This window comes from Cervus elaphus, chromosome 11 (genome assembly GCF_910594005.1).
Source record: "Cervus elaphus chromosome 11, mCerEla1.1, whole genome shotgun sequence".
Lineage (NCBI taxonomy): Eukaryota > Metazoa > Chordata > Mammalia > Artiodactyla > Cervidae > Cervus > Cervus elaphus.
In genome coordinates this window covers 44033754-44046036 of record NC_057825.1, presented here as the reverse complement: position 1 = coordinate 44046036, position 12283 = coordinate 44033754, and the positions used below count along the sequence as shown (strand labels likewise).

The 12283-nt window shown below is 35.9% G+C and overlaps 1 protein-coding gene across 7 annotated transcripts in view; it reads left to right on the top strand.

Annotated features, from left to right (window-relative positions):
- The window catches only part of EHBP1 (EH domain binding protein 1), a 427793-nt gene that overhangs the window by 359508 nt on the left and 56002 nt on the right, over window positions 1–12283 (top strand). For 5 of the 7 annotated variants that reach the window (XM_043917682.1, XM_043917687.1, XM_043917681.1 and 2 more), the window contains one exon: window positions 8618–8765. In XM_043917682.1, coding sequence (XP_043773617.1) covers window positions 8618–8765 — 148 coding nt within the window. The remainder of the gene's footprint in view (window positions 1–8617; window positions 8766–12283) is intronic. The other 2 variants (XM_043917688.1, XM_043917683.1) reach the window with 1 other exon arrangement.

The following is a 12283-nucleotide window of genomic DNA, read 5'->3' as shown; positions in this document are numbered from 1 at the left end:
GAGAAGGGAATCCAATGAAATATTAGCAGTACTAAGTAAAACCCTTTAAAATTTTTAGATAAGTTAAAATGTATTTAGCCCAAGTAATAGAAGTTCATTTACTAAAACTATGAAAACACTGAAGAACACAAGTAAGCACAGGATATTGTGTTGTTAAGGGAGTTAAAGGACATGGAATATGGGTTTGTTGGTAGAAATACTCTGCTTTGTTCTGTTATAAATACAGGTTTACAAAGACTAAAGATGCAAACTATGTTGAAATAACATATTTGTAAATTTTGTAAAAGCCTATTTCATGATAATGTGTGTAGACATGTTTCTTAAATAGAAAGCCTTCTCAATCTATAGTTTTCAACTGACTGAATAAAAATATCTAATGTTATAAAAGGCACCCTTGGGTGGGTAATGATCTCAGCAGCTACACTGACAGTTTCTCATGTTTTAATTCACCTTCACAAATCCATGGCATCATTTTTTGGCTAAAGTAATGTCAGTCAGTGACATTTGCGGCAAGTATCAAAAGGACCCCCCATGGCAGCCATTTTTATTTGATTCTTAAGATCCAAAGGCTGCTGAAAGAACAATTGAATAAAGTTGAGGATTGGAGAAGCTTGATTTTCTTGTTCTCTGTGAAATGAAACTCTAGCCTTTTTCTTCCTCTTCCCCTTAAAAGCAAAAGTCTGCTAGGGGGTTGTAACTGTGTCAAAGCAGCTGGGATGCCACTGCTGATCACTTTAATTACTACGACTAAGGAGGATAAAATTAAAAGTAGCACCATTGAAGCAGTGGAAGAAAGCTTGCCTAGATGTCGGTGGACTGTGAAATATAAAAATTGCATACCAATACGTTTTTATGGAAAGGAAACAAGGAATTGCATTACTTATTCTTGAAGAGTTTGTCCTTAAATTGTCAAGTTTTACTAGTGCATCTATCTATGGCAGATTGTAGACCATTTTAGAACGATAAGGAAAATAGTATCTTGTAGACATGCTGTGAAAATATTTTTTCAGTTTATGTCCAAAGTGGTTAGTTATGATCCATCTTCTATATTTGAATATTTAAATCCGTTGTGTTGAAATACAAGCTTTTTGTACCATAACAGGACTTTCGCCTTATTCTGAAGATGTTAGGTAAGAGGAAAGTGGAGCTTAAATGTACCACATTCAGCACTTTTCTGAAGGCTTATAATTTAAGGACAAGAATGTAAGTTTTAAATGAATATAAATAAGTTAATTCCTCTTTACCTCTGTTTTCAGTAGCACAAAGGGGCATTTAACCTTATTTGTATACTTACCCAAAAGTAAGTAAAAAACTTGTTGTTGTTTTTTAATCACAACAGCAGTAGGGCTTGAGACAAATTTTCTGAACACCAATAATGTAATAGATAGGACCACCCCTTTGAAATCAGGCAGACACTGATTTTAATTCTTACTGTGCCATTTACAAGATGTATGACCTTGGGCAGTATATTTAAGTGCAATTCCATTTCTGTGAAACCAGAGTGACATTGGTTACCTCAGAGTGGTGAATGGTAAATGAGACAACACCTGTGAACACACTGCACAGGCACACAGCCAGTATTTACTCAAAAATATAGCTTCTCTCTAAAGATTACATCCATCTTACAGAAGCTCGAATGTCCTGTATAAATCAGTCTAACTCTCTTAATAATACTGTACAGAAAAAGATAAATGCCATCAGACCCATTGTTAAAAATAGGAAACCTGCTTCAATTTATTTAGGTTTATTTAGACTAGGCAAATAAATGAAAGATAGATAGGTTTCCTATGTATTGAATTTTTCAAATGTAATTTTAAATGACAGCAGTCTTCTAAGTTACTTACATAGCATCCCACTGAAAAGATTCCTTTATTTTTTTCAGCAGATTTGGTAAACAGATGACTTATTTACAGCTATGAGTCACTGTCTTCCTTTGAATGCGGAAAGGTGAAAACAGATAACACATTTCTGTATTTGAATAGTTTTAGACAAACCATCATTGTCAGAAATACTCAAATCTACAAACATACAAAAATAACAAAATAATCATCATCCTTACTCTCTGGTCATTTTATTCCTTTGACATAAACAATATGTTTCTTTTAAGTAAAAGATACAAAGATTTTGTACTATCTATTCTTTAAATAATAATGTAAAAACTGACTTTTAATGAAGCTTTTATATAAAAATTAAGATGAAATAGTTTTATATATAAGGAATCTGGAAATTACTAATACTATCAGTTAAATTGGTTGAATAATCAATTGCTGTAATTACAAGCTTTTCCTTATGACCTTAACAATTAACTTCTATTTTCTCAGTTGGCTCTTTGTCTTAAGAGAACTTAATGGGTAAGAAAACAAACAGCACAGATATGCCATCCCACTGGAGAGCTCTAGGCCCAAGCAAAATTGTCTCTGTGGTGTTAGGACATTAGTAGAAAAGTAAATCAAGGCAATCTGATAGGGAACTAGAATTCTGTCAATCAGGCTCAAGATTTTGTGCTGTGTCCATAAACTTTGTTTACTGTAGGGTTTTATGAGTTGTAACCTGCCCTTGCAGTGTGTTAATGAGACTAAATCTTGCTACTTGAGAATTGAATTACAGCACACCTCTGGGCTAATGGTTATAAACAGAAAGTCCCATTAGGGCTGCATTCTGATTTGTTCATTTGCATTTTTTTCTATTGTATGGAGAACAATGACAGGTAAATAGGTACAAACAAACAATTTACATGGAAATTGATAAAGTGTCCCTAATTAGTATTTAGAGTTGGTTTTATTAATGATTGTCTGCTTTAAATTGCACTCTTGGTAAGATCTCAGAAACATTTGCAGATGGGAGAATTACTGGGGGAGGAGGAGAAAATGGTAGCTGGTAAGAAAAAGCTAGGTTCTCATTTCATATTCAGAAAGGTAGAATCGTTTATTTCATTTTTATGCAGTTAAGATGACCCAAGACCACTTCATCTTAGTCTGAATCACCAAATTCCAACTCTGCAAGAAGTTATTACTCATGCAGTGAAATTCACTTAAACCTAGTTGCCTGAGGCATATCAAATAATGGTTTTTATTAGTGCTCTTAACTTTTCTTAAATTTGAAAGATGAAAGTTTAGTGAAAAGCTCAATTTTCCTCAGTTGGTCATGTAATTTGGTACTTTTGGGGATCAAATAGTTTGGAGGTTAAGAGCAGGGCCCTGTAGTCAAACAGACCAGGGTTGGACTCCGAGCTCGAACATCAATTCTAGCTGTGAGATCTTGGAACTCTAAAACTAAATATTCTCATTGGTACAAATTGGGTTGTAAAAATTAAGTGAGATCATCATGCATATAAAGCACTTAGCACATAAAAGCTCAAGAAATATGAATCAGTTCAGTTGCTCAGTTGTGTCCGACTCTTTGTGACCCCATGAACCGCAGCACACCAGGCCTCCCTGTCCATCACCAACTCCTGGAGTCCACCCAAACCCATGTCCATTGAGTCAGTGATGCCATCCAACCATCTCATCCTCTGTAATCCCCTTCTCCTCCTGCCCTCAGTCTTTCCCAGCATCAGGGTCTTTTCCAATGAGTCAGCTGTTCGCATCAGGTGGCCAAAGTACTGGAGTTTCAGCTTCAGCATCAGTCCTTCCAATGAACACCCAGGACTGATCTCCTTTAGCATGGACTGGTTGGATCTCCTTGCAGTCCAAGGGACTCTCAAGAGTCTTCTCCAACACCACAGTTCAAAAGCATCAATTCTTCTGCACTCAGCTTTCTTTATAGTCCAACTCTCACATCCATACATGACTACTGGAAAAACCATAGCCTTGACTAGACAGACCTTTGTTGGGAAAGTAATGTCTCTGCTTTTTAACATGCTGTCTAGGTTGGTCATAACTTTCCTTCCAAGGAGTAAGCGTGTTTCAATTTCATGGCTGCAGTCACCATCTGCAGTGATTTTGGAGCCCAGAAAAATAAAGTCAGCCACTGTTTCCACTGTTTCCCCATCTATCTGCCATGAAGTGATGGGACCGGATGCTATGATCTTAGTTCTCTGAATGTTGAGCTTTAAGCCAACACCAAAAGTCACCGTTATCAAGCCTGCCTTTCCTTTAATTTTCAAAGTTTAGAAACACTAATAATAAACTGAGGATTTTTGTGTATTATTATTGCATCTTCAGTTTCACTCTACCCAGTGTATACTACTACTCTAATTACAAATAAGTCTACCTCTCTAAATATTGAGAAAATTAATTTCTCTTGAATGTTAGCTCTCTAGTCTTTCTCTCCTACCACAACCATCCAACCCAGAAACCTATCATCTCATCTCTTTCTTCCTTTCCCCCAGGACTTTTAAAAAATAACTTTTATTACAAAAGTAGTGTGGTTATATTATAGAAAGTTAGAAAATGAAGAGAAATTGAGAAAACAAAAATATCACATTTCCATACCCTGATAGCTCCACCATGACAACTTTGTAAATAACCTTCCAGGTGTGCATATATATTTTGCCAAAAAGACAAAATTAAGTTATTAATGTATAAACTATTCTTACAGTCATTGTATTTTCTCTCATTTAATACTACGATTATATTCAGATTTCTTTAATTGATTCAGCAGTGTCCTTTATAGCTGGTTTATCCAACCGGTGTCTAACCCAGGACTATACACTGCATCTGGCCAGGTCCCTTTTATTGGTGGGGATGATGTTTGGTTGGTTGGTTTTTGTTTGTTCTGTATTTGTTTTTATAACTCTCTCATTAAAATGACCAGGTCAGTTAGCCTGAATATCCTACTTCGTAGATTTGTTTGTTTGCTTCCTTGTTGTGTCATTTATCATGTTTCTCTATCCCCTGTGTTTATGATAAACTGGAGATTTTATCTAAAGGCTTAGTAGATTCAGTTTAGACATTTAGGCTAGAATATTACAGGTAGTGCTTGCTTCATGTGCTTCACATCAAAAAATATGTTACGTATGGTTGACTCAACATTAGAGATGCTAAGATTGACCATTAGAGTAGTGGTTTCTAATCCCTGATCTAGTTCTGATCTCTTCATTTAAAATTAGGTTTTCTTCTTACAACCAGGAAATAATCTATATGGTATTACTTAATTAACCACATGATCTAATTATTAATGTGTAAAATAATCCCAAACATAATGGTCTAAAATTATTTTTATTCTCACAGATTCTGTGGGTCAGGATTTCAGATAGGGTACAGTGTGTGCGCTTTGTCTCTGTTCCACATTGTCTGGAGTCTCAGTTGGGGAGACTTGAGCAGTTGGAAGTGACCCAAAGTGGCTAAACGCTGAGATTCTGAAGAAGCCTTTATTCACATGTCTGATAAGTGAGCTCAGAAGACTCAAGACTGAACTTGGCTGGGAATGTGAACTAGTGCACCTGCATATAGCTTGGGATTCTCACAACAAGACAGCTGAGTTCCCAGAACATATAAAATGCAAGAATTTCAAGAGAACTGGGTGAAAGGGTATAGCCTTTTCTGACCCAGCCTTGGAAGTCACCTTCAACACATCTACTTTCTGTTGATTATATACAAGTCACTTACAGTAGCCCATACTCAAGGGGAAGGGAATTAAATATGTCACCTCTTGATAAGAAAATAGCAAGGTCACACTGCAAAAAGTTTGTAGGATGAGAAATACTGTCATGGCCATCTTTAGAAAATATGTAATATAAATATCCAGTTTCCCATCAAACATTTTCTTAAGAGCTTTAATAATAGTTCATAAACCTTGCTAGAATCATTCTTTTATGTATGGCAAAGTTTCACTTTTTTAAAATTTTGCCTTTTTTAAAATTATAGCTGGCATCATTTTATAAAGTGGAGTTTTCTGTCATGTCATTAACTGGGCTATTTATTAGTTGCTCTAAACTTCTCTTCGCACTGGAAAGACAGGCTAAGTGCTTGATTTTTTTTCTCCAATTACTAATTTTGGGGAATTCTCTTTTTAAAAATTATTTATTTATTTATTTGGCTATGCTGTATTTCAGTTGCAGCACACTAGGTTTTCAGTCTTCGTTGCAGTACTTGGGATCTTTAGTTGCAGCATGTGAACTCTTGGTTGCGGTATATGGGATCCACTTCCCCAACCAGGATCAAACCCGGACCTCCTGCTTTGGGACCGCGGAGTCCCAGCTGCTGGACCACCAGGAAGTCCCAGGGAGTTCTATTAAAAGCACCCGCAGATGAGTTTATATTTCCTTCTGAGAACTTTTTGAATGTCATAATGAATTGATGAATTTTCACTGATTCATTGTGTGATTTCATTGATCATTCAATTCATTGCAGTAATTGTTTGCGTACTTGTTTGATACTGAATTGTTTCACTTTGTCCACTGGGAGCTTCAAGCTTGTCTCTGGGTCCATTCGATACCCCTGTTAATCTACCCTCATTAATTTTGACAGCTCTCAGTTCTAGCCATCTCAAAATTTGTGAACAATTGCCTAGGCTTGAACTCCATCAGTCTAGTGCCTGCCCCTCTCTCTAATGCTATTACCTACCAAGTTTGATTGCCCTTTTTAAACATTCAGACTCATTAACCTCTAACATTTACCGCAGTCGGTTATTCCCTTTTTCATGAAAGCCTCTTCATCTTTGATTCTCAGGATGTATCAGTGTTACAGTTCTCATCCTCTTCCTTCTCTATCTCCTTTTCCTATTTTTACCTAAAAATAGATGTTTTCCATGATTTAGTTAGTAGGTCTTATTTTTCTTTACAGTACTTCTTTAGGTGATTTCATGTATTCCTGTCACTTCAGCCGTTAGCTCTGCAGTCATAATTTGACTTCACTCCCTAGCATCATTTTCACTTCCCAGCTACTTACATCTTGACTCAAATGTCCAACCATCCTCTCAAATCTTGTCTATCTTACCCCAGACTTCCAGCCTTTTCCTCTTATAATTCATCTTGGTTTTTCCATTTCTATTTTTGATGCCACAGTTCTAGTTACCCAAGTTTAAAACTTCTGAGTCAGCTTTTTTCTTCCCTCTACCTCTAATCAGTTACCAAGAATTGGTACAGGTACTAGTTCTAACTCTGATGCGTTTCTTACACTTGTCTCCTTCCATTCCCATTGCCACTATCCCAGTTCTGAATCTCATTATAGCTTCCTCCTCCTATTTATAAGAGCCTCCTAAGTACTCTCTTTCCAGTCCCTTTATGCCAACCTGTTTTACACATTGTTGTTAAATGTACACCTCTGGTTGATCATTCCCCTTGAGGGGAAAAAAAGTTACACACAAAGCAAACTTCTTTCTTCTGAACTCTTTGTGCATTTTAATCGCATCTCCTTATTGTGACTGTTTTATCTTTCCCTCTGTATTATAAGCTTTGTGAGTATAAATTATAAATTTTCATGCCTGAAATTTCTATAGCAAGTACCAAGCCCCAGTGTCTGTACTAAGGACCAAAGATACAAAGATAAGTCAAATCTATCTCCTGCCTTTGAGTGGCTCAGTTCTACGGAGGAGGCATTTGTGCAGAGTTATAACTTGATATGTAGTGTTTTTAAAAGTAGTCACAGACACACACACACACACACCTGTAGCAACAGAAAAGAAGGAGAACTTCTTTCCACCAGCAAGGAGGACAGAAGAGCAGTCAGAGAAGTTTAGTGGATTTAAAATGAATCTTGAAGAATGAGTAGGGGTTAAATAGATGAGAGAAGAACTTTCCAGGAAGATGAAATTATATATTCATTTCAAGTCCATGGATGCATGAAACCACATGATACAAACAATTTGTATAAATAGATATGAGGTTTTATAGAGATTGGAAGAGGTTAAGAGAAGGTAACTACAGATATTTTGGGGCCAGATTATTTCAGGCTTTGTTTTGTCATAATAATAATGCCTTATGTCATATACTTTCCAGTTTTTAATTTCACATTGATTATTTGCAATTCATAATAACCTATTTTTAGGAGGCAAAACCTAATTTATTTAATTCTCTGTCATTTTTAGTTATTTCAAATATCAAAACCCACACTAGATTTTACTTTTTCTTTTCAGTGTGTGTCTAGGGGGAGAGTAGAAATGGGGATAGTAGTACATCAGTACCTAATTCTGATTTTAAAACTATCAACAATAACTAAGGAACTAATGTGCTATCCTATTCCTGCTATAGCCCCCTAAAAATACTGTTTTCTGTATTTGATCAACATGATGTAGCAGCATTTTCTACTATCAAAAATTTCCTTTAGTCAGTGCTGTATGCCTTTACTAGAAATGTGCAAGTTAAATTTTAATCTTAAAAAAAAAATGTATTAATTGAAATTCTGTTTTCAGTATTGTGACTTTTTTCCTGAAAGCCCGGTCATTTTATTAATAGTTGATCCTGCTACTTTCTCAGTAATTATATTGCCAAACATTCTTTAAAGGCTACTTTGAATTTTTAACAGACATTTTAATACAATAATTTGTAAATGTTTTTAAAAATCTGATTCTTGGATGTCTTTTAAAAATGGTGTGACATCCAACTGATATAGAGCATCCTATTTATAATGTGGGCCAAGCACCATGCTGTAAACCAGTTACTATCATGATGATCAGATTGAAAATGAAATTGCATTTCTGTCAATTACTGAGTTGGCAACTGTTCAATATATCTTAGCAGCAAGATGAAGAGCGACGTCGGCAGCTGAGAGAGAGAGCTCGTCAGCTAATAGCAGAAGCTCGATCTGGAGTGAAGATGTCAGAACTTCCCAGCTATGGTGAAATGGCTGCAGAAAAGTTGAAAGAAAGGTCAAAGGCATCTGGAGGTGAGTTTAAGAATCTTGTATCATATTCTACAGACAACCCAGAAATCCGCGATGGACCTTTTGGGACATTTTATTCTTACTTCAAAATGTTGTGCATCAAATACATAAAGTTTCTAACCTATTGGTGGGTTGCTAAAAACTTAAAGAAAACATAGTAAATCAGAAGATGACTATGACCATTTTCAAAATCAACTCTTTGACTTAATTTTTAACAACTCAGGAAATACTTTGATTATGATTAAGTATGATTAGTACTCGAGAAATACCAGGAATATGATTTAGGAGAAAACTCTGACAGGCCTTAGTTTGTGATTCCCCATGATGTCTCATTAATTGTATTAGAATGAGTAAAATGCAATCAAGTCCTCAGCATCTGGATCACAAGACTTGTTAGTGGAGAGCTTTGGCATGAGAGATTTTTACTTTGAACCAGATCTTCGGAAAGTAACTTTAACAATGTTTCCAGCACTATAGCGTGACATGTAAGAATTTTTAATAAGTCCCATATGCATTTCTCTTAGTCTTCTTATTTGAAGAGGGTCGTTTTCAATATCTGTAGAAATTTTTCTAAGCTTGATGTTGGAACAAGGACTATATATACATATAATTAAAGGGAATTTTAATTTTAGCCCTCAGTGCTCAATTTGGGCACTTTTAACTTGAAACTTTTTACATTTTTATTTTAGTACTATATTCAAAAGGGCTTTTTTATTTCAAAGGTACGTGACCTATTTATCTACCAGAACATGCCAGGTACTTGTTCTGAGTTAATCTTAAATGCTAAGATCACTCTGGAGAGTAGGCAAGTGAGGACTCGAATAAAACCTTAGAGAACTGAAACAAAGGAAACTATTTCTAGGTCAATAATAAGTTTCTTCATAGTAAACTGAAACTTACTGCTGTTATTTCTGATTGATCCCTTATAGTAAAATCTTACTGTTGTAGAGTGTTCCAACAAATGCCTATAGCATGTTATCTTCCATCCCCATATATTTGAAAGCTGCTTTCCCAAATAGCTATGAATCTGTCCATCTGGTATTCTCAGAATGTTTGTTTCTTAGTTAAGTCTTTCATCTTACCTTTTCAACTCCTGTCATTCAGAATTTTTATTACAGTTTCTATACTCACGACTAAAGTTTTATAGTAATGGCAGTAACCACTCACAGCTACGTTTATACAATGCTGTTATAATTTGCTTTCATTTATTATTAGTAACAAGACATTTCTTTGATATCATAGAAATTCCAGATATTCTAAGTAAACCTTAGATATCTCTGCCTCCTTGTATCTCAGAATGATAAAAAAAAAAAAAAAATAGCCTCATATTCTTGACCCTCCAGATAGACTGTCCTAAAGCTACTGATACTATCTCCATGTGACATTGTAAACCCATAGAAGACTAAACATAAAATAGAGAGGCATCCACTGTCTCTCTTAATGTTTTTTTCCTAACAGAGAGCGGATAACAGTGCTAAATGAGTTGTGAACTCTGGGAAGACTAAGGATTAAAATTTTCTGATTAAGGGTCTGGGGTGAGTCAGCTATGTAATTGGTCTTATCTCTATAATCCAATCCCAGTTGAGGCTAAGCCAGAACTAGACTAGGTAGAGAGACTTAGTCAGTGTTACAACCCCCAAAATGGGTAGCTTCACAGCCTGGTAACTAGGGAAAGTGAAGACCTGATTTTGGCATCATTCAACAGTCAACAAAGTGAATAAAGAACAAGTGAGGCTTGGATGTCTGAAACTAACAAAGAAGTACAGATTATAAAAGGAAAAGCCAGATGAAATGAAGATGGGACAGGGTTCAGCAGATGACTTATGAGAACCTGTTGAAGAGTCAAGACTTGGTCTTCCCTAAGAAGACCAAGGTCATCAGGGCCCACTTCTCTCATAGACCATACCATACCTTGGATGTTGGAAGTGGCCACATATCAGATGGGAGGCTCTTAATCAGAGCTAAAGTTGACTTTCAAGTGGTACAGGCCTGTTCCTTGACCTGGATATTGGCCTGTCTTCATAAAGGTGTATGGATCTGACTAGCTCTGCTCTGGCATCAAAGCCTAAGCTGAAAATTTCAAGGCCAGGATGGAAGAGACCTTTAGGTCAAGGGAAAGGGTAAGATTCCTTCCTAGAGTTCAACCATTCATACATACACATTTATCTGTTTAGTGGTGCCAGCCATTGTGTTGGGCCAGGATTTGGCAAACTTCCTAGCAAGGGCCAGAGTAAATTTTTATAGGCTTTGCAGCCCATATGTTCTCTTTCTTAACTGCTTGACTCTGCCCTTGTAGATTTGAACAATATGTAAATTAATGGGCATGCCTGTTATTTAACCTGAAAGGGTGGTAGGCTGGATTTTGCCCCCATGCTATAGTTTGCTGGCATTAACATAGCAAATTAGAAATTCACTTGATTTCACAGGAGTCTAATTCCTAAATGAAAATGACCCTATGGGGTTGATAAGTCAGGAAAAACAATTAACAAATTAGTGTCCACTCATCCACTGTCTAATGGGAATTACCAAATCTGAATAAGGAATGGTGCAGAATGAGAGAGGAGTGTGTAGGGACCAGCCTAGATGATGGACTAGAGAGGGAAATTTTTTGGAAGCGGTAGTTCAGAGTAACAAAGAAGAGGCAGTAGTCAAGAGCTGAAATAATAAGGTGAAAGTGCAACCTAGGGGATGTGTTGAACTTGATACTCAGACTCATTGCCTGAACCTACTTGAAATGCTTGCTTTTTTCCATTCTCAGCAGCCAGCCTCAGTGAGGAAAAGAAACTTGCTAAGTTTGAGGTGAGGTGTCATGAGCCTCAGGTGTTCACAGAAAATATTTGCAAGTTATTTTAGGTCTCTGAAGTCAGGTATCCAAGCATCCCACTTGCATCCTATTTCAACCATAAATAGCCTAATTCTTATGAAATAACAGAACCCGTCCAAGGAGTTACAGCTTAGCTTTTACTTATTCTCCTCTTAAAATAATTTGAAGGCTTAGAAGAGAGTCAGGTGATATTGTGGTATTCTACATGTGTTTTTTCAATTTTTGCTTCATTTTTTAGTTGTAGACCTGTAACAGCCTTTTAAACTCCTCATTTTAGGTAACAAACTTATGGGTTCATTTATTATATTGATCTTACTTGGCAAAGTACAGTTGTTTAGGGCCAAAGTGTAATATTTTCATTTTTAGTTATATGGTATTGTGGTCAGAGAATATGGCCTGAATTTCTGCTTTGAGAATTAAAAAGTATTTATTTTGTCCAAACAAATTTTGCGTTTTTATTAGTGGTCCATGGGCACTTGCAAGGAAGGTGTTAGCCTAGTTTGAAGATTATATTATATCCATTATATATTACATGGTATATATTATATAGATTTTATATACTTATATATACTTAAATCTGTGTATATTTTGTGTCATATCTCTGATACCTATCATATCATATATATGATATTTTATGTCACATCTATTTATTTTTATTCTGTAGTTTATTGGTTTGGTTTGAGTTAAGTTAGAGTCA